The 20815-nt window shown below is 43.7% G+C and overlaps 3 protein-coding genes across 6 annotated transcripts in view; all 3 read left to right on the top strand.

Moving 5' to 3' along the window:
• The window catches only part of LOC138628623 (histone deacetylase 4-like), a 52380-nt gene extending 46233 nt beyond the window's left edge, over positions 1 to 6147 (top strand). For all 4 annotated transcript variants that reach the window (XM_069711761.1, XM_069711762.1, XM_069711760.1 and 1 more), the window contains 8 exons: positions 29 to 116; positions 224 to 343; positions 719 to 816; positions 1174 to 1292; positions 1495 to 1628; positions 2060 to 2144; positions 2369 to 2513; positions 2785 to 6147. In XM_069711761.1, coding sequence (XP_069567862.1) covers positions 29 to 116; positions 224 to 343; positions 719 to 816; positions 1174 to 1292; positions 1495 to 1628; positions 2060 to 2144; positions 2369 to 2513; positions 2785 to 2824 — 829 coding nt within the window. In that variant the 3' untranslated portion in view covers positions 2825 to 6147. The remainder of the gene's footprint in view (positions 1 to 28; positions 117 to 223; positions 344 to 718; positions 817 to 1173; positions 1293 to 1494; positions 1629 to 2059; positions 2145 to 2368; positions 2514 to 2784) is intronic.
• A 1156-nt stretch (positions 6148 to 7303) lies between these two features.
• LOC138628645 (ribose-phosphate pyrophosphokinase 2) lies at positions 7304 to 14997 on the top strand. The gene is made up of 7 exons (XM_069711796.1): positions 7304 to 7641; positions 10428 to 10611; positions 12060 to 12158; positions 12685 to 12809; positions 13067 to 13240; positions 13350 to 13509; positions 13871 to 14997. The coding sequence occupies exons 1-7, from the start codon at positions 7520 to 7522 to the stop codon at positions 13961 to 13963; spliced, it is 957 nt and encodes a 318-aa protein (XP_069567897.1). The 5' UTR covers positions 7304 to 7519; the 3' UTR covers positions 13964 to 14997.
• A 1025-nt stretch (positions 14998 to 16022) lies between these two features.
• On the top strand, positions 16023 to 18436 carry LOC138628640 (thymosin beta-12). Its single transcript, XM_069711789.1, has 3 exons — positions 16023 to 16132; positions 17272 to 17384; positions 17515 to 18436. Exons 2-3 carry the CDS (start codon positions 17285 to 17287, stop codon positions 17547 to 17549), a joined length of 135 nt encoding a protein of 44 aa, XP_069567890.1. The 5' UTR covers positions 16023 to 16132; positions 17272 to 17284; the 3' UTR covers positions 17550 to 18436.
• The last annotated feature ends 2379 nt before the right edge of the window (positions 18437 to 20815 follow it).

The following is a 20815-nucleotide window of genomic DNA, read 5'->3' as shown; positions in this document are numbered from 1 at the left end:
GCACTCCCTCTTTCTGCTGCTGTTTCAGGGGTTTCTGCTACTTCAACTCTGTGGCCATCGCAGCCAAACTGCTGCAACAGAGACTCAGCGTCAACAAGATCCTCATCGTGGACTGGGTGAGTCTCCACGGCGACCACGTCTCTGTGATGAGAGGAGGCAGTTCGGTTGTCCTGAAAGCACTCAGCGTGGTGGTTGTTACATCACTTGTACTATCTACCCTCAGGACGTTCACCACGGCAACGGCACGCAGCAAGCGTTCTACGATGACCCTAATGTTCTTTACCTGTCTATTCATCGCTATGACGACGGCAACTTCTTCCCTGGAAGCGGAGCACCTGACGAGGTGAGTCTGTGTCCGGGACCCGTTAACCGTCGTCAGACCTGGAGAAAAATGGGTCTGAATTTCTTCTGCCAACACATAAATAAATGAAACAGTGATAGCTTGTCGCCTTTTAGAGACACTTTTTAATAACCTAGTAAAACAGTAAACGCTTTTTAAGCAATTTCACATTTTGATATGTACGTTTTGTTTTCATCCAGACCCTAATCTTGAACTTTTTGAGCCTCAATGCATTTGTTATTTGCTCCATCTCGTACAGTTCCCACATGTTCCCTCAAAGCTGTCTACAAGCACAACAAAACAGCTAAAAGCAGTAGACTAGAGGTATATCTGTGTTTTTCTGCCCTGTATAATGTACATGTGTGATTCTCCCCGCAGGTGGGCAGTGGTCCTGGAGTCGGCTTCAACGTCAATGTTGCCTTCACCGGAGGCCTCGACCCGCCCATGGGAGACGCAGATTACCTGGCTGCCTTCAGGTACCAGATCCAAGTTACACGCAGTCTGTATTTATATCGCAGCTCCCAGTTATACCTCAATACGTTTATACTCAGCATCACAGACATCTTGCAATTTTTGAGAAATCAAAACTCAAATATATTACATTTTATTGGCTCATAAAAAGGAATTTGGACCTTGAACTGGATTCTTTTTTATTATTTAAGTTATTAACTGATTATTAGAAGTTGGATGAGTTCTGCTCCTGAGTCCATATTTGCAGGCTCATAAAGATCGTAATAATCTAACATCGCTCTGTTTTAAGTATTGTCTTAATTCACATTAACACATTTACTGTCACACTGGATAATCTTGATGCTCCGCCCTCCTGCTCTCAGGTCAGTGGTGATGCCCATAGCCAATGAGTTTGCTCCAGACATCGTTCTGGTCTCTTCTGGCTTCGACGCCGTGGAGGGACACCCTCCTCCTCTGGGCGGCTACACTCTGACGTCCAAATGTGAGTACAGGATTATTAGAAGTGTTTTTCTTATCTCACGCTGCAGCAACCGTCCAAACCCAGACACAAAGAAACACACACAGTAGATGGAAATTGTGTTTCTGGGGCTTAAAATTTGCTAAAACTAAATCAAAGGGAACTGCTGTATCGCACTGAGGATGACTTCACACATCTTCACCTCCCCTCTGTAACCTTTCCTCAGGTTTTGGCTATCTAACCAGGCAGCTGATGACTCTTGCTGGAGGCCGGGTGGTCCTGGCTCTAGAGGGAGGTCACGACCTCACCGCCATCTGTGATGCCTCCGAGGCCTGCGTGGCCGCCCTGCTCGGCCAGGAGGTAACGGAGGTCATTTTGCCAACACACAGGATCTGAGTCCTAATCAAAGGATGGATCAAAGGCTCCATGTTGGAAACAAAACAATGGGACAAAGTGTCAATCAGGCCCAAAAAAGTTTTTAGTCCTGCTTCCATTAATAAATAACGTAAATAAATAAATTAATTGTGTTTTCTTTTTTGGGCTTAAATGCTAATATTTAACTGTAAAACCTGTAAACCACCTTGTGGGGCAAAACTGAAGGGTAAAGTTGTGATTCAAAATTAGGATTTTAGGTTGGTCACTTGTGCCGCAGTTATCTGAGGTCTGAGAAACCAAACTGGGAGTGGGATAATCCAGTTTTCTACCAGCCTGACCTCTTGTGGAAAACATGTGAACTGCAGCATGTTACTTGCTGATGTTTACATTTCCTCTTGTGTTTTTGTCCTGTGCAGCTGGACCCAATCCTGAAGGCCGTCCTGGAGCAGAGACCCAACCCCAACGCCGTCCGCTCGCTGGAGAAAGTTGTAGAGACTCACAGTGAGTTCAGCACACACCAACACTCACAGGAAGGGGCACAGTGTTCAGAAGACATTTCATTCTGTATCTTTAAAGCTTGTCTGGTGTAAAGTAAAATAGGTTTTCAGGCTTTTCCTGTTTTAATGGTGAGGTTGAAGGAATCTCCTCCCTCCCTGTCTGCTTCATTTCCTGCCTCTCTTTCTCTTGTTTTCTCATCCTCCTTCTCCTTCGCGCCGTCCTCTCAGGTAAGTACTGGCGCTCGGTGCATCGCTACTCTCCGCAGCTCGGACTCTCCCTGCTGGAAGCCAAACGAGGAGACTCGGAGGAGGCCGAGGCCGTCAGCGCCATGGCCTCTCTGTCGGTGGCCAACACCAACGCCATGGATCAGAGGTAAACCCACGGCTCACCAGAGGATGCTGGGAGACATATTGCAATCATTTTTTTAGGGAATACTAAATTAGTGGCAGAAGAGGACATGATTGGACTAAAGTGTCTGGTACAAATGACAACATGCAGCACAGAAGCACATAATATAAGGCATGAAGGGAGGAATATTTGTGCGAGCCAAGTCCACTAAGGTCGGGAGGTTATCTTCGTGTTTAGTGTGGCTGCAGTGCTGAACAGCCTGAGGTTGAATATCCGTGTTTTATTGTCCCACCAGGCCGGAGGAGGAGCCCATGGAGGAGGAGGAGCCACTGTAATGGAGGGAGACCCGAGTGCGTCGCAGCGTTACCATTGACCTCTCCGGAGAACGAAGCATCTCGACTGATCCCTTCATTTAGCCCCCCTAACACCACTCACCACGTCAGTCACCTTGATTGGCGGCCCCTCGGCCAAAACGAGGGAGAGGGGGTGGGCTCAGCCTCAGAGTAGGGAGCCAATCAGAAGACAGAGGACTGAATTGGAAAAAATAACTACATAAACATAACGGCGTTGCTTGGCAGCACTCGCTCAGAGACTCATTTTTTTCTGTCAGTCTTCACACCTCAACGTTAGCCCACAGCGGCTAACCGAGTGATCACGGCAGCAGGCGAGTGGATTTGGAGCGTAGAAAGGTGCGATGACATTTGTGTGGCAGAAACATAACGGTGCTTTACGCGGCTGCCCTCTGACCACACCCGGTATGGACACCAGGGACAGCAGACGCCCCCCCAGCTGTCGAAAAGAAGCAGCCCGGGCATTTTCTTTTCTCTTCTCTTTACTATTTTTTCCTACAAACAGGGGCATCGCGGCAAACAAGATAATATTTTACATGATGCGTTCACTGTGGACTTTGTTGGCCGAAGTTTGAGTAGGCTCTTACAAAGATTTGACGGTGAGACTGTCGCCTCGCTGGAACCAGCCTGTCGTTTGGAGGATGACGAGTGAGAGGAGTGCCTTGGTGAGCTGGATTTTAGGATTGTTCAGGAAAAGATTGCCTTAAGTTTAAAAAAAAGATTTTCTGGCCGAGGAGTCGGCGCAGCAGAGGGAGACGCAGAGTTTCCCCGAGACGAGAATGACAGAAATAAAGCAAACAATCTTTCAGCATGTTTACTTGGAACGTGATGAAGACAACGTTTATGTCTCTCACAGCCTCTCTTGAAGAGTTACTTTACTTTTTGGATGGATCTATTTTTCTGTAAAAAGAAAAAGGAAAAAAAAGAAGTCGCTTTGTAAAGGTAGTTGCCAGCTTCAGTAGAAACAGGTGCAAACATGGAGACCTTCAAACAAGGAATTAGATTGAAAACTGTCAAAAAGCCTTTTATGTAGCCTCCCTTTAACCGAAGTCATCGCTTTGTAAAACACATGAAGCATGCATTTGAGCAGAGACCAGACTTTTTTGCAAGATTTTTGAATGTTATCCAAAAGAGAAAGCCAAGCAAGAGAAGCCAAAGCATGAGTTTGCGCATACAGTAGTGCTTTCACTCCACTTATAGCTGGCGGGCCGACAAACATTTCACGTATTGGCCCTTTTTTAGAGAAGGCTCCCGATACCCAGTTCAATGTTTACTAGTTTACTCCTGCACAGATCAGGTGAGCATTTCTTTCCGTGTGCTGATCCCATGCTTTGCCGGTTGGCAACTACCTTGGTTACTAGTGTGAGCTCAGCATTAGTCATGTACATTGAATTGAATATATTTTGAGAGGCAGTAATCGAGTATTGTCCATTTGTATCTACATGTATGATTTCCACATCAACGTTGTCGATTTACAATATCAAAAAGTGTGTTTGGTAAGCGTGTCCACTTTTTATTTTTTATCGTACAAGATTATTTTTCTAACTTTTTTCATCCATAGATTTTGTTCTGTGTTTTTTATCCGTTTTCTGGATAGTTATAGGGCTGCCATTCACATACTTACTACTCATGTCGTTTCCTGTTCAAGACTTCTTTCTTTCTTGTATTTATCAAAACTAAGGAGCGACATTTTCTTTCTTTCTTTCTTTCTTTCTTTCTTTCTTTCTTTCTTTCTTTCTTTCTTTCTTTCTTTCTTTCTTTCTTTCTTTCTTTCTTTCTTTCTTTCTTTCTTTCTTTCTTTCTTTCTTGGCGTTTCTGCATTTTCATCGATTCTGTATTTATAACGAACTGTTTATAGCAGATTTGTATATGGAAAATTTATAAATGTACTCTAACGAATGACAGCTATGATATTGTGAGCAAAAACGAAACAGTATGGTGTACGAAACTCCACGATAAGAAGCAGCAGCATATTTAACTTGTCATCGACTGCACTGTTTTCAAGATGCCCTCTAGTGGTCATTACACGGCACTGCAAATTGACCCCTTCGGAGTAAAAGATTTGATCACTTCGTTGCCTGATCGATACACTTTCCTCACGGGCACTTAACCTTTCAACTGTGACGACATCCTAAAAGAGGTTTTCGAGGCCGTTTTGATGTAGCTAGCCGAGTTTTCCGTGGCGGGAAAAGAAAAGAAGGGGACACGGATGCTCAGGGAGTTCGATTCAGGATGGAAAACATCAGCCAATCATTTTTATATCTCCTTCTGAGCATGTGTTGCAATCTCATGTTTGACTGTCCCTGACATCAGTGTTTCCCTCTTCCCTTTTCCTGCTTTAGTCTAAAAGATCAGACTCTGCAAGTAGATCCAGTACATTGAAATTAACCCCCATCTGCTTTGTCAAACACCCAATTAAAGACGACTCTCATGTTTGTTTTAAGTTAATATCATTTTATAAACTTGTAAGATTTGAGATTAAGTTTATATTTTTTTTCATGTTTCACAAAACATTCCACTTGTTACTCGTTTAATTTGGCTTAAACTTTTATTTTCAAAAGGTGACTTTGAGGTTTTTTGTAAAAACTTGTAATACTACTCTTTCTTTTTTTTCTTTTTTTCGCCGTCTGCTCGCGCCAACTTTAACTCTTTGCATGGTTTGTGAGTCAGCATGCCTGCTTGTCTATGTAACAAAAAATGTATTTGCACAATAGAAGAAGAACACTGGAGGACTTAAAACTAAAAAAAAAAAAAAACCTCCCTTGGCAACTCCCGAGAGCACCGGGCGGGACGGTTTTTCTTCCTCTCTGGTGGGCAAACGATTCAGAAGACTTTGTCCGAATGACTCCACTGAGAAACATTTGATATTGTTCTTATTGTTTCCAAGACGTGATTTTAACATGATTTAGCACTTAACAACATGTATGGACTGTGCTCAAGAGAAACATGCTCTGCCAAACCTCTGCTCCATTCACACCTTAAAGAAAAAGACTCTCCCAAAGAATGTTCATCTTTTCAAAGATTTCTAAAACGGGCACAAGAGAAATGACGGATATCAGTTGAGGAAAGGTTTTGGATAAAGGGCATCGTCGTTTGATTGTCACACACACCTCGGCCAGTTCTATATATATAACCACTGTGGCTCAAGAGCAATTCTTGGTTTACATGTAAATGGATTTGAAAAAAAGTTATTTTTTGTTTGTTGTTTGTCTCTATTGATGAAAAATGTTATCTTTCTTTGGGACCTACGCTTTGGACATTTCATCTCTGACATCATCTATAAAATATATTTCTGAAAAATACAAGCAGCTGTGGTTGTCTTATTGGTGTTTTTTGTTTTTGTTTTTTTTGCACGTTCAGCGATTAAATAAAGCCAGGATTGGGAAACTTAGTGCTCCTTCAGGAATTTTGCAGATTAATAACAAGCACAGATACTCTTACATTTAACAGAGACATTTAAAGTGGGGGTATCTGCTTTTAATTACAAACATCTGATTATCTAGCTGATGAGGCAAAGACCAGGGGAAGCTTGTGGTGTATTTCTGCTTTTATCTCCTCAGTGAAATGATTACTCAAAGTCCATGTAAGCACTATCCGATCCAAATAATCAATAGTGCCGCTTGTAGTGGAATTTCTGACCAAACAGCCGAGTCAGGTTCCTCTTTTCTTTTTCTTTTTTTGTACTGGATATCTCTGCTAATTCTTCCAGTTTTGTTACCTCTACTTGATGTGAAAAAAACTGCTGCCTGGCACATGACAACAGTAAAGTACATCACGAATGTAAATGAAAGGGCATGCAGTCCCAGATGGCTTCTTGAGTGGAAAATCTAATTACGAAAGCCAGAATTACAAGCGTGCCTGCTGGATTTAGGCAAAAGTCCAAGCAGCAAATGTCAGGTGACTTTCATCTCCTTCACTTTTCATGTGATTTTCAAACCCAAAAAGCTGAAACAAGTTTCACTACTGGTCTGTGAAACACCAAAAAAAAAAAAATTAAATTATTATTATATCCAAAGGCCCAAATTAAAATATCTCAACAGCAGGTTTGAATCAAGAAACTGAGAAAAAGCCAATGATATTAAGTAAACGGGTAGAAAAGATACCTGCACACTTAGAGAGAGAATAAATAAAAGAAATGTGCAGGGTTGCATATGAATAATAAATACAATAATTATATATATATATATATATTTTTTTAAAGGAAACAAAACCTGTTTCTCTTGTAAAGAATAACTTGTCCATTAATAAGAAGCCGTTATCAGGTGTGTTTTACGAGACGAGAACTTTAACCTTCTTCTTCTAAAAAAAAAAAAACTTGATCGACAACACGAAAACAGGTTAAAAAAAAAAAAAGTGATTTACGAAAAAAAAAATACATTTAAAAAGAAAAATGTGAATAAAAGCTTCGGAAAATAGGTGGAGGAGGTGGAGGAGGACTCTCCCGACCAATGAGCGGCAGCCACTTCCTCCACCAGGCAGCACGCAGACCCCATTATTTCCTCTCTTGACGACCGACGCGCCACAGCGATGCTCGGCCTGCAGCAGTAGCAAAGTCCCCCTTCTGCATCACCCTCCGGTGGGGAAGACCCCCTCGTATCGCCTCCTTCCTTCCTCCTCCTTCCTCCTCCTCCTCCTCCTCCTCCTCTTCTTGCGCCACCCTGTCCCGGGGCCTCGTCGGACATGCCGAACATCGTGCTTTTCAGCGGGAGCTCCCACCACGACCTGTCCCAGAAAGTGGCCGACCGGCTGGGACTGGAGCTGGGCAAAGTGATCACCAAGAAATTCAGCAACCAGGAGACGTGGCGAGTAAACTTTGTGGACTTTATGACACGTGTTTTGTTTGTTTTAATAGTTAAATCTTTTTAATCCCATGCGGGGCTCGTTAGCTCGAAGCTAACAATAGTTTACTATTCAGCGGGCTCGCGCACGTGACCAGCTAACCCACATGTAAACACACCAGGCTAGAAGCTAACACGCGTGCTTCCTTTATCGGACAGCCTCCCTCCCTCCCGGCCTCGGCGACAGCTCGCGATTTGGTCCGGTTTTGTGAACGGTATCTCCGCATGTTGGCTCGTAGAATAAACCGGAGCAGTTGTGAAATTACGTAACGTTATATTTATATTTATATATATATGTATATTTGTTTTTGCCCGTTGCGTTTCATGCTAGCTGCGCTAACGCTACTTAGCCCCAGTTAGCTCTGAAGCTAAGTGGCAACGAATTATTACAGGTATACTAAATTCACCGTGACGCGGTGTCCTTGCCACCTGTGGCTATTACAGTGTAATTATAACAAGCATTGCTCCAGCCGGTGAGTGAATCCTCGCGTTTTAAGCGCCGTTGTCGCCCAATTTTGCACCGAAAAAGACCCAAGAAGAGTGTGTCCGATAATGGGTGCCTGCTAGGTCATTGCCATTTAACGTTGGGCAGCACACGACTCTTGACAGGACTGCAAAAGTTATAACATAACGTCAAACATGGCATTTTGTTTTCTAAGAGGATGTCGTAGATAAATAAGAGTAGAAGCTGCTTGTGTCCGTCTCTTGAAATGCCGCCTGTTGGTGAGGAAACGTCGGTTTTAACTGTCCCGTGGTTCAATCACATGCACTTCATTTGTGGGTCGTTTGCAAAATAACCAAGCTGACCGTGAGTTGAATCAGAGTCTGCATGCAGCTTTATCTGACCCCCTGCTGCTGCTGCTGCTGCTGCCCGGCCTTGGACAAGGAAAGTTGGGGTCATGCAGCTGGTTTGAACCCTCCTGCAGGACGACCTGGAGGTGAAATGTCTGGCCTGTTTGCACGCCTCTACGTTTGTCCGCTGCAACTTTAAACTCTCGTGGAAATGCATTTCACTCTTTCAGATGCAGCGACGAGGACGGCGAGATGCTTTCACCGTATCACAATGCACTCTGGATAAAAGCATCCAACCAGCACTGAACAGCATACGTGGTTTTGTAATCTTCCCCTTTGCAATCTCCTCTTTTAAAACAGCTTACAAAGGTGTCTAGACCCCTTTATCCCTTTTTATAACCCTTTAGGGTTGCTGATATCCTGAAACACAACCCTAAAAAACCAACTGATTATCTGTAGCATAGTTCTCTCTCTAGGGAACGCAGTTGTTTGTGCAAAACAAAGATTATTTTCTCGTCCTCTCGCCGTAACGGGGAGGTGAGATGACTCAAGAACCAAAGTAAAGGGAGTGTTTGTTTTGCACACGATCAAAATGTCCAAATAGGAATTAATTGACACCTCGTTTCAAGTTTTTTTGTTTTTTTCCCCCCCTGAATTAAGAAATAATTTGAGTTTATTATCAGAATAACTTGACAGAATTTTGCAGTTTAATTGTTATACGGTCTGTGCTGACTTGAATGAAATGCAGGTAACTGTTTGTAATAAAATAAAATACAAAAGGACAATGCTGATCAATATTTCTGAAAGCCTGAGGTGACCTCGTCAGCTTGCCGGTTTTATCTGACCAGCTGTCCAGATATTTAGCTATAAAACCATAAATATATTCAATTTACTGCCTAATGAGAAAAAAAAAACATGCAGCAGATCTTCACAACTAGAAACGATCCAGAGAATTTAATCCTAATTCGTCTGTTTTTAAACTATTTTATTGAGAACGACCTTCGGCGATTCTTAATCTGCAGCTTTTTGCTACCTTCACAGACGGATTGTGTCTGATTCTCTTTAATTCTTCTTCTTCTTTTTAAATAAAAAGTCTTGTGACTGTCTGCGCTGGCCCGACTCAACAACTCTGAACAAACGCACGTGTGCGGTGGTCACATGACTGAGGCCTGGAGGACCTGCTCATCCCACAGAGGAATGTTTCACATGTACAATGTCTGCTTTAGACCCGGTGCCTCTGGCAGGTTGACATCATATGTGTGCTTTACAGTGATGTTTGTATTTTTCCTCCAAACATCCTCAGATGTGTTGAAGCCCGAGTTTTAACTCGTAACCTCCGCATGCCGGTTCAGCCCGAGTGAATTTAATGTTTGGGTTTATTTATAATCTGCAGGTCGTGAAAAGTCTTAACAAATTTTCCCTTTAAAGAAATGAAAGCCTTTCAAAGTATCAGAAAGTCCTCTGAATATTTCCTTCCTGCCTGCTGCAAACAGTAACAATGAATAATGAGCTTTGTTGTCTGGCGAAGAAGCTCCTTGACACATAATAGACTACTTGAATAAATATAAAATACTACGAATAACAAATTAGTTATGATTCAACTGGCAAATCCTTTCATCAATTTTGTGTTACTTGCCCGTGTCCGAGTATGTGAGGCCCCATGTAGGACCACCAGGCACCGTCTTTGTTTGTTTAGTGTCTCTTTGTTGTGGTTTTGTGTGTTTTTGTCACGTTGTTTTTCCTCCCTGTGGTTGTTTTGAGTGTCTTTGTGTTGTTTTATTTGTCTCTGTAGTATTTTAACTGAACTGCTTGACTGTCAAACAATAAATATTAACAGTCCATTCAGACAGCGGCTGTGACCCCCGTCGAGTAATCCATACACGTGTCCAGGTCATCTTAATTCATTAATTATATTACTGGAAATGATTATAAAGGAATTTTGTATTTTATTTTAACAGTGTGGAAATCGGCGAGAGTGTGCGTGGCGAGGATGTTTACATCGTGCAGAGCGGCTGTGGCGAAATCAACGACAACCTCATGGAGCTGCTCATCATGATCAACGCCTGCAAGATCGCCTCGTCGTCCCGCGTCACCGCCGTCATCCCCTGCTTCCCCTACGCCCGGCAGGACAAGAAGGACAAGGTAATCACCCGACACCGCTCCCAAGTCCAGGCACACGGTTTCAGGTCACTGATAGACAATTACTAGTCTTATTAAAATATTCTTTTTTTTTTAAATTTTTTATGTCATCATACACCTTTAGTAAAGAAACCGTCACCAGAATACTACAAAAGACTTAAATCAGAGACAGTATCTGTACTCTGCTGTAAGTCCTGTGATCTCATATTTATATCACTTTAATTCCTTCAATTAGCTTTCATAATCAGTGAATAAACATTTGATGAATGGTAAACACGTCATTAAGAAGCTGTCAGCAGATATAACTGTCCACAGCTATGAACCCTCCTGTGGGCACCGTTCAGTGGAAGCTGCAGTGTAAACAATAATAAATCAAAATGAGTCTTCACAGGACAAGTTGGAACACAATAGAGGTCCCAATCGAGACCAAACACGTCGCTGCAGCTGCACCTGATGCTCATTAATGAGAAACCTGCGAGCTGAACTGGTTCAGGTTGGAAATCATTGGCTTGCTGCTGCAGCAACAAGAAGAATCTTCTTCTTTAGCACCTGCAGAGATGGTTTTCAAGTTTTTCCTTCTCTGCCTGCACATTCGCTGAGCTGCAGTTATTTAATAAAGTCTCATTGTACTCACATGAGGATGTAACGTGAGAGTCACAGCTCTGCAAGCTTGGCTTACTTCAGATCGAAATGTCGCTGTGTAAAATGAGTCCAAATGTTTGGAAACATGAAACGAACTCAGAATAAGTAAAAGCGATTACCTGTTTTAATAGTGAATATATTCTTTGTTTGTCGTCGCGAAATGTTGAATTTATAAATGAAATGTGTTGACAGATTTATACACTGTTAAACCTGATGTGTGTTACACTTCTCTACACGTTTTTTTCAAATTGAATTCAAGATGGGGGGAAAAAAAAACTTTGTCCAGAGCTGCTTCATATGTTCGACGTGGATAATTCAACAAATCCTGACACAATACGTCTCGTTTCTCTGACGCTTCGCTCGCGTCGAGTCGTCCTCAATCTCCAAAACGTTCATCCTCTGGCTGTGTTTTGCCAGCAAGCTCTGACGCCCGCTTGCCTCGCATCAAATAAACAGAACGTGCCTGGAGCCTCCATTCGTAGAGCGTCCATCACGGAAAGGTCGCCGGTAAAGAGTCCGGCCAAAATGTCTTTGGAGAAGACGAAGCAGCGTACACGTACTTTAAAGTTGATACAGGAAACATGAATTTATTTAAACCCAAGTGTAAAGTGGCAGGAGGTTTTCCCTCGGGATCCGATAGCGGCTGTAGAGGGAAACGGGCTGATCGCGACTCGGAACGGGAATTTCCTCCGGGTTTGAAAATCGGCGCTGAGAGTTCACGTGAAACTGTTGCGACAGCGATGGATGGATTGAGCGTCTGTCTCTCACTTTACTGACCTCCAGCGACTGTGTTTTGATGCTTGTCTCAGAGTCGAGCACCCATATCAGCCAAACTGGTGGCCAACATGTTGTCTGTGGCCGGAGCGGACCACATCATCACCATGGACCTCCACGCCTCACAGATCCAGGTCAGTACGCCGACTTTTACCGTTTACTGTATCTTTACTTTGTACCGACAACATGATGTTGTTTATTCAATTTGTCTCCCTGTGCTTTTCCCCCTTTGTTACCCAGAGTTATCTTATGTCTGCAGCGGGTTAGCTTAGCTTAGCATAAAGACTGGGAGCAGGGGGAACTGTTAGCATCACTCCACCCCAACTCTCACAAACGGACGTGCTTTATATCTTGTTTCATTAATCCGTACTAAAACAAACTATTTAAAGCTAAATCAATGAACTTGAATAATGGCTTGATTTGTAGCAAAATGAACCAAGAAATGGTATAAAACCAAATATATATGTATATAATTAATGATGAGTTAATTCTCTTGGATTTTATTCTGGTTTTTATTCTAAAGTGTGTCACCTAATACCTTTTTCAAACTGCTGAACAATTAATTGTTACATGTCTAATTTCATGTTCTGATATAAAATTTTGATTTTGTGGGGGAAAAAAAAAACAAAAACTCTGCTTTCTTTCTTTTTTTTATTGAAGGGATTTTTTGACATCGCTGTAGACAACCTGTACGCAGAGCCGGCTGTCCTGCAGTGGATCAGAGAGAATATTCCTGAGTGGAAAAACTGTATCATCGTGTCTCCGGATGCTGGAGGAGCAAAACGGTGAGACGCAGGGAGAAGACGTAACCACATGTCTCGGCGTATTGTAATCTGAATCTGCTGTGCATTGTGGGTAGTATTTAAAAGCCATTTAATCAGCAGAACCTCAGTGATTCTCATCTGCTTAGTTTGACAGATTTTAAAGTCATTTGATCTCAGTTGCTGCAGAAACGAGGTCACACCAAAGATTGCAATGAAAGCATACAAATGAACTTGTTGGAGACGCAGTTAAAGCTTCATTCTGTCTACTTCCTTTTCAGCGTGACGTCTATCGCCGACCGTCTGAACGTGGACTTTGCTCTCATCCACAAAGAGAGGAAGAAGGCCAACGAGGTGGACCGCATGGTGCTGGTGGGTGACGTCAAGGACCGTGTCGCCATCCTGGTGGACGACATGGCCGACACTTGCGGCACCATCTGCCACGCTGCCGACAAGTCAGTGTCGCCTACATCCTTTTAGATTTGGATTTTTAAATACTGTCTGTGCAGACTTTTGTGTAAACGTTTGTTACAGCTGCTCATTCGGTTGGTATTTCTCCCGCAGGCTCATCGATGCCGGAGCCGTAAAGGTCTACGCCATCCTCACTCACGGCATCTTCTCAGGTCCGGCCATCTCTCGCATCAACAACGCCCCGTTCGAGGCCGTGGTGGTGACCAACACCATCCCGCAGGAGGAGAAGATGAAGGCGTGCCCCAAAATACAGGTACGCACACTCGGCAGCTCCCGTCTTCGGGTTTAGATTCGGCCTCTAAATGACATTTATTCATCCGTTTCCATGGAGATGATCGGATCTCTAAAACTGAAGTGTCGTGAGTTTGCAGCTCAGCAGCCGGCGCAAACATTTACATTTTCAGTGACGCACAGAATCCCATGGAGAGAGAGACGGTCATGAGTCTGTTGTATGATCTTGGGTTCATCAGGTACAAATTGCAGCAGCGGCATGTCGGGTTTCTTTAACTAGCCCGGAATGACACAACGTATAACAAACTCATAGATGTCACAGAGTAAACAAGTAATGGTTGAATATCTATGAACACTATGTTTGTTTCCTTCGTTACCTCCAGGTCATCGACATCTCCATGATCCTGGCGGAGGCGATCAGGAGAACCCACAACGGCGAGTCTGTGTCTTACCTCTTCAGCCACGTTCCTTTGTAAAGAATTAGGGGGTCGGCGGCCCTCTCCTCTTCCTCCCTTCTTCCTCTCCTCTCCTCTCTTTTTAGCTGCATATCTTCTGGTAAGGTTTGAAAAAAAAAAAAATTTAAAAAAAAAGGCCCGTTAGGTTTCGGCCAACCACACGTGACCGTTTAAAGGTCCCGCCCACTCGTCGTCTGACAGACTGAAATATCACTTCCTCCTCCAAAGTTCATATTTATATCTTTTTTTCTTTTCAGTTTAAGTCTTGCTAACAACCATAACCCCCCTCCCCTCCCCTCCCCGCCCCGCCCCCCCAGGCCTGTTGTTCACTTTAACCAAAGGGTCCATTATGTAACATCCCTTATTATTTGTACCTCATATTAAACTCTCTTTGAATAAGGCATTTCACTGTCATGATCAGAAAACATTTTTGGCCCCTTCTTGCTTCACAAAGTAATAAAGACCATTAAAACGTGCACCTTCCTCGCCGATTGTTACCAGCTGCTGAGAGCATTGGAGTTCGAGCCTAACTAACCACTCAGCCGGTTCTGACGTTGATTGTAATAGTTGTGCTATCACCAGAGCCCCGACAGTAGCTGCATGACGAGTCTAAACTGTTGACGTGACCACGAACACACAGTCAAATTAGAATTCTCCTCACTTTTAAAAAAAAAAAAAATTAGTGAGCTTCTTCTGCAGCTTGATTTCTCTCAATAAAGCTGCTGCTGCACGTTTGTATGGCAGCCTTCTTTACTCACAACCGTGCTAACAAAATCTCTCGAAATGAATAAGGTGTAGTGGGTGCTGCCGCGCCCACGATCCAAAAGGTCATGAAAAATAATCCAGCCCAAAGCTTCGTTATAGTGTTGAGCTGTGATTTGTCTTGTAAAGAAGAGATGTAATTGTCACATAGCGATGAGGCGGGTTTCAGTATTTGATGGTGGCCAAAAAGCAAAAGTGTGATTTGAATTTTTTTTTTTTTTTTTTTTTTTTTTTATATACATGTAACACATCAAGCTTTTTCTTCGACAATAAAGCTTTGACAATGGCTTTCAGATGGTGTCCTGCTTGTCTCTTCTTCAGCAGCGTAAAAGGGACGGTACTGCAGCCTACATTTCCCACAATGCAACTTTCTGCATCTATAAACAAAATGACAACAGAAACTTTAAATAAAAGGATTAAGTTGGACACATTTTGATGCGTCTCGCTATCTACTAACATGAATAAAGATGTGAATCTCGTCTTCTACTGTTCTTTATGGCTGCAATTTTTAATTAATTAGTTGATTGAAAGAGTTTTTCTAATTGATTAATCGTTTTGCGTAATTTATAATGAAAGAATACTGAAATTGTGTCATTACAGCTTTAATGTGAATATATTTTGCTTCCTTTAGTCCTCCATGACAACAAACTGAATATATTTTGGTTGTGGATTGTTAAAGGTTTAAAAGGTTTAGTTTGCTGCTGTCTGCAACTTGTCATCGGGCTCATCTAAGGAGGTTAAAGGTCACAGAACACGCCTATACAGCTGGCAGGGCTTTATTTTGTAATTCGAGGAGAGATCTTTGCATTTTAATGATAATATATTTGCAGAAATTGATCTTAAATTGTATCTGTCACGTCATCTCTAAATACAGTGGAGGCACAGAAGCCTTCCATCTGTTGAAAAGTGAAGGGACACCACCAGGTGGAGCCCAATCCACATTAATGTGCAGCCAAGGCAGCCCCAGACATAAAAGTAATGAGGAAGAAAACATTTTAGGCAATCCAAGTCACAAGAGAGTCGTTTTCAGATCAAATGTTTTTTAAGCAATGCTGCATGTGAAGTAAAACATCTGTATTAATGGTGAACGTGATTGTAGGGGGCGTTATGTTATGAAATATTAGACGAAGTGGGCCATCCGCGGACCACGTGGCTCAAACCGTAAAAGCACATTAAACGCACATATTTTCATGCGTTTCTTCTGGGAGGTGAAAATATGAAGCTGCTTTGAGGAGTTTCAGGTTTTGGTTTGTGCGTGAGGATGGATGCTTGTACCTCTCCGCCCGGCAGGGGGATACAGAGGATGGGAGCTGGTGATGTCAGATGTCATTAGCATATTTCTGACTATATCTAATGCTTGCGCAAAGACGCGCCACTACTGCTGCAGCGCACTGACCAGAGATCTTCCAGCCTTCAGCACACACATCGGTAAGCCCTTTTCTTCAAATAATCTTACTCCTTTGTTGCCTTATTGTTTTCTCCTTTAAGAAACAGCCAGATTAATAAGAGACGTGATGAATAATGCACAGAGAAAAGATATAAAGATTTCCAGGATAAAAGAGGATAATGTGATTTATCAGTGAACGCAGCTTGTTTCTGTTTCCTAAAAGCTCCCGTCAGGCTGTAATGTGACCGCAGGGCAGACATGTGTGCTATGTCTTTGTTTAAAACGCACACATCCAGCCTGTTTCCTTTGTTGCTGTGTGTGTACGTGAGCTGCACGCTTCTGGTTCCGTTATTAAAATGATGGCTTAACACGTCTGCGTCCGTTTCATTGCGTTAGGAGCGCGCCTCGTGGGCGCTAATCGAGCAGTTTTCGCACAAAAGTGGAGGTGAACTTTTGGATTTTTTTTTTTTAAGACCAAGATGAAGAATGCCAATCTGGGCGGTGGTTCCTTTAGATTGCGCCCCAAGGGGAGAAGTACGTGACCAGTGAATTTGCGGATGTTGCACAGCTTCCATGTGGAAACCGAGTGGACACTTTTAAATCTATATTTTACCTCCAGCATATGATCATTTTTCTCATTTTTAAAGCGTTTTTGCGCACAAACTGGCCTTTTTTTTTTTTTTTTTTTTTTTTTGCACATTTCTTCTCGCTCTGCCCATCATGGGAACTACTATTGTTATGTAAATATCCAATCTGAACGCCTTGGACTGGCTTCATTGTCTGGAGCGGCTTGTGTCCCCTCTGCGTGCAACATCCCGGGGCTGTGCGTTGGGTAACGGGGGTTGGATGGCAGTCAAATGGAGCTGGGGTTGAGCCGCAGGCGAACAAAAGGAGGCGGACGCACATTTGGAGAGGAAAAGTAGTTCTGCGGTTGCGCATCTAGTTAAAACTGGCAAATGATTTTTTTTTTTTTTTTGGTGGTGGTTGAGATTTAGGCAACGCCCTTCGACTGATAAAATGTCAGGGTAGACCACATGCTCCGGTGGTTTCCGCCTTTGTTATCGCATCATCAACATATAACAGCCTCATAAATACACATATTTCTTGGGGAAGTTTGCTTTGATGACCATCACCTGTAGTTTGCTCCTCATTTAAGATGATTATTCTCTCATCTTTCCAGACTAACTGCAACCATGAGTGACAAACCCGACATTTCAGAGGTGACCAGCTTTGACAAGACCAAGCTGAAGAAGACTGAGACGCAGGAGAAGAATCCCCTGCCCTCAAAAGAAAGTGAGTGTCCCTGCTGCATTGCATCACATCATTACTGTGCTGCTTGTGTGCATGAAGGAGGCTGACAGTGATTATTATCCAGCTTCCCAGTGTGAATCTCACATCTTCCTCCCTCTCTTCCTCTCTGCAGCCATCGAACAGGAGAAGGCGGCGGAGACGTCGTGAAGCCCCTCCCTGCTGTCATGCACTGTACACCCCCCCTCCTGCCTTGCCTTGTTTTCAGTCACTTCTTTTTAGCTGTATAACTTTGTAACCGAAATTATGAAACGACAACAATAACCAAGCTGCACAGCCTGCGGACGGATGATGCCTTCGTCAGGGCGGTCGTCCCCGCACCCTCAACCGACACCACCTATTCTTTCTGATGAGGAAGATTTGGAAGAGGGAAGGGGCGTGGGGGGGGACTGCAGAAGACGTCCCTAAAAGTCTCTTATTCGACACCACCTCCAACATCGAGGTGTAGCAGAGGGACGGGACGGGGTGTGGCATGCGTCCCAGGAAGATATCATCGTCTCACCAAAAAAAAAAAAAAAAAAAAAAAAAACACCACCACCACCACCCAACTTCCTGTGTGGCCGCTTTCACGCCAAAGCTGAGGCATCAAGCTTTGTTTTTGTTTTTTTAATTGTTTTTTCGTCTTCTAATTTTCGGAAAATGCACAACTTTATTTGTACGCTGGCCAAAATGTAAATGCCCCCGACAAATTGATACTGTTGTCTGTCACGATGTTTTTTCTTTTGTATGTACACAAGGATTAATAATTGTAATGGATTCCATCTAGATCTTGGAGACGCTCCAACGGACCTTGTTTACGGTTCAAGTGTAACGTGCTTTGGCCCTTTTGTCAGATTGATTCGGGATAGCTTTTGTGTTGCAATCTGTCTCCGAATTGTCTCAAATGAGTAAAAGGAAAAATGTATTCCATGTGTCTGCTTTTAGATCAGAATTCTTTGGAGTTTTGTAAATTCCCAGCAGTCATGTTACTCTGCCACAAACCATTACCAGAAATGGAAAACCGTGAAATGTTGTAATAAAAAAGAATTTGTTACTAAGTGTACTGCAGAGTGCTTCTTCAAATCCTCTGAAGTTTGTCCACGCTCATTCACCGAATCACTCGACACCGCTGCACATTTTCTCACGTTCCTCCAGATTTGACATTTATTTCCATCTGACGGTCGGACCGCTCGTCTGAGCCGAACCCACTTTTCACACCATCTTATGCTCTTCTGACGTTAAACGGTCATTTAGCATTACTTAAGGGATGAGGCTGCGCACTATTGAAAGGCTTAAACATCTTCGCAGTGAGCCTCGCAGGGATTTACCGGCGCAGGAATTTTTGTTTGTGTGTGTGTGTAGCAGAGAAGAAGGGAAAAGAAAACTTGTTCGACCACCTGTCATGCAGCGCTTTACTTGAGACGGCTGTAAACATCAGTGTCAGCTCAAAGGTTACTTTAAAGCCAGCGATTATTGCAGGAAATAACTCAAGAAGTAAAAAATTGTCCTCGAACAGAAGGACGGGAACTTAATGATTCCAGGCGTTAAGCTAAAAGCTGACAAGATATAAATACACGTCTGTCAGAACAAAAGAAAGTGTACCCGACGTATCTGCCAGGTGATTTGTTGCAGTGGCTTATGGGACAGCGTGCCCTGACCCAGAGTACAAGGTGTAACTTCAGCGGGAGATTTACTCAGCCCTTCACCCTAACCTGCCTTTGTCCTGAATTAGCCACCGCCTACAAAGACTTAATGGCATTAGCATGACATCGCTGTTATTTCTGGCTAGCAAGCATGCAGCTTCTGTACACCTAACGGTGGACATTATTTAGTCCTTATTGAAAAGGCTGAGTTTCAGGAGAAGTAAATCCCTCCTCGGTTTAGTCAGCACGGTTGTAGCGATGATCCATATCGAAATCCTAAGCCGTCATGTGATCACATGGGACATGAATCCAAGCAGACGCTAAATGCAAAGAGGAGACGTGATCAGAGTCGGTTTACAAGGTGAAGGTATATTGGTTTTCAGGCCACGACATGGTCCGCAGATCCTCCATGTCAGTGTAAGTGGATTGGTGTTAAGTCAGTTACTCTTAATGAGGCATTAATCTGCATTGAGGAGAAGGAGGGGGGTGGAGGGGTGGAGCGGGTCTGGGCGGCGGTTAGTGTGCTACAGTCTTAATGCCAGGTCCTCGCTGGGATGGCATTAACACCTCCCGTCTCTGCCGCATGGCCGCGCGCAGGCCCGCACTCGAGCCTCACGAGAAAGTGACGGAGGATTTAAGGTGGAGCAGGCGATGGGGTGGAGTCTCTGTCCAGGGAGGGGAGAGGTGTGGAGGAGGAGGGGAGAGGGGGGGGGGGGGTGGGGGGGTTTCGGATGTGTCAGCACCAAGCTTGCTGGGATCCTCTGGGTGCCCTGCCTGGTTACCCATGGCAACAGCTGCTGCTGAGTCACTTCTATTGGTCGGGCGGTCGGATGCCCGTCGTCCTCATGGAGATCTGTTCTCCCCGGCAAGCACTCGACTCCAAACCTGTCCTGTTGGCGTGGTTTTGAACACTCAGGAGATTATGAAACATGCTGAGCCCTCGTCTGCATGGAGATATATTTTGACCATCTGGCTCCTGCAGCCTCGCGGGTCCACTGCAGGCATGTCTTTGAAAGTGGCCTGATTAACAGAGGGTTGATTGATTAACGGTCACTGGATGGACATGTGCCATTGTTGCAGCTCCATTAGCAGACTGTCCCTCCAACGGATCTCCCTCAACTTAATGGTAATTAATGGCCTCAAACGTGTTATTTGTGCTAGCAGCGTGGCCTCGGGGATAGAAATGTATTAGTCAGTTGGAGGAACAGACAGCAGCTAATGGATGGATTGAAATTAAATTTGCTGTCGACGTCAACGGTTCTGCGATGACGAATCTGACGGACAAAAAAAAAAGTCATTGCTGCTCAGTGTTTTCACTGATCGTGAGAAGCACTTCAACATCCGACTGAACGGCACAGCGGACTGGCATTAGTTAATGCGGACTGGCATTAGTTCCCAAACAAGTATCTCCTTTTTTTTTGCGGTCATTTTTCCATCCAGGGCCCTTGTGGTTCAAATAGCTACTCGTGTGTGCACCCGTGTTGGTGTTGGTCTTCAAGTGAGATGTGGTCAGGCTCATTCCAATCATGAGGCAGCAAAAAGAGATTGTATGAATTAGCCAATAAACACCTGGTCTTAAATTAACAGCACAGTATTTAACTGTTATTTCAAGGGTGCTCTGATTGGTTTATGCCTCAAACACACACCTGTGATTAATTAAGGCGCTAAGTACCAACCCTTCGAACCATGTCCTTCAATTTGCACTCAGATTAGCTGCTGTTAAACGAGCAGAAGTGGATTCGGAAACGCCCTGAATGGATTATTGTCTGTATCCACGCATTACATTTTTAGACT

The sequence above is a fragment of the Brachyistius frenatus genome, unplaced genomic scaffold (genome assembly GCF_029030835.1).
Source record: "Brachyistius frenatus isolate BFR_SWC_R1_liver_20210118 unplaced genomic scaffold, ASM2903083v1 Contig_103, whole genome shotgun sequence".
Taxonomy (NCBI): domain Eukaryota; kingdom Metazoa; phylum Chordata; class Actinopteri; family Embiotocidae; genus Brachyistius; species Brachyistius frenatus.
The sequence above is the reverse complement of the archived record's forward strand: the minus strand, read 5'-3'. Positions and strand labels throughout refer to the sequence as shown.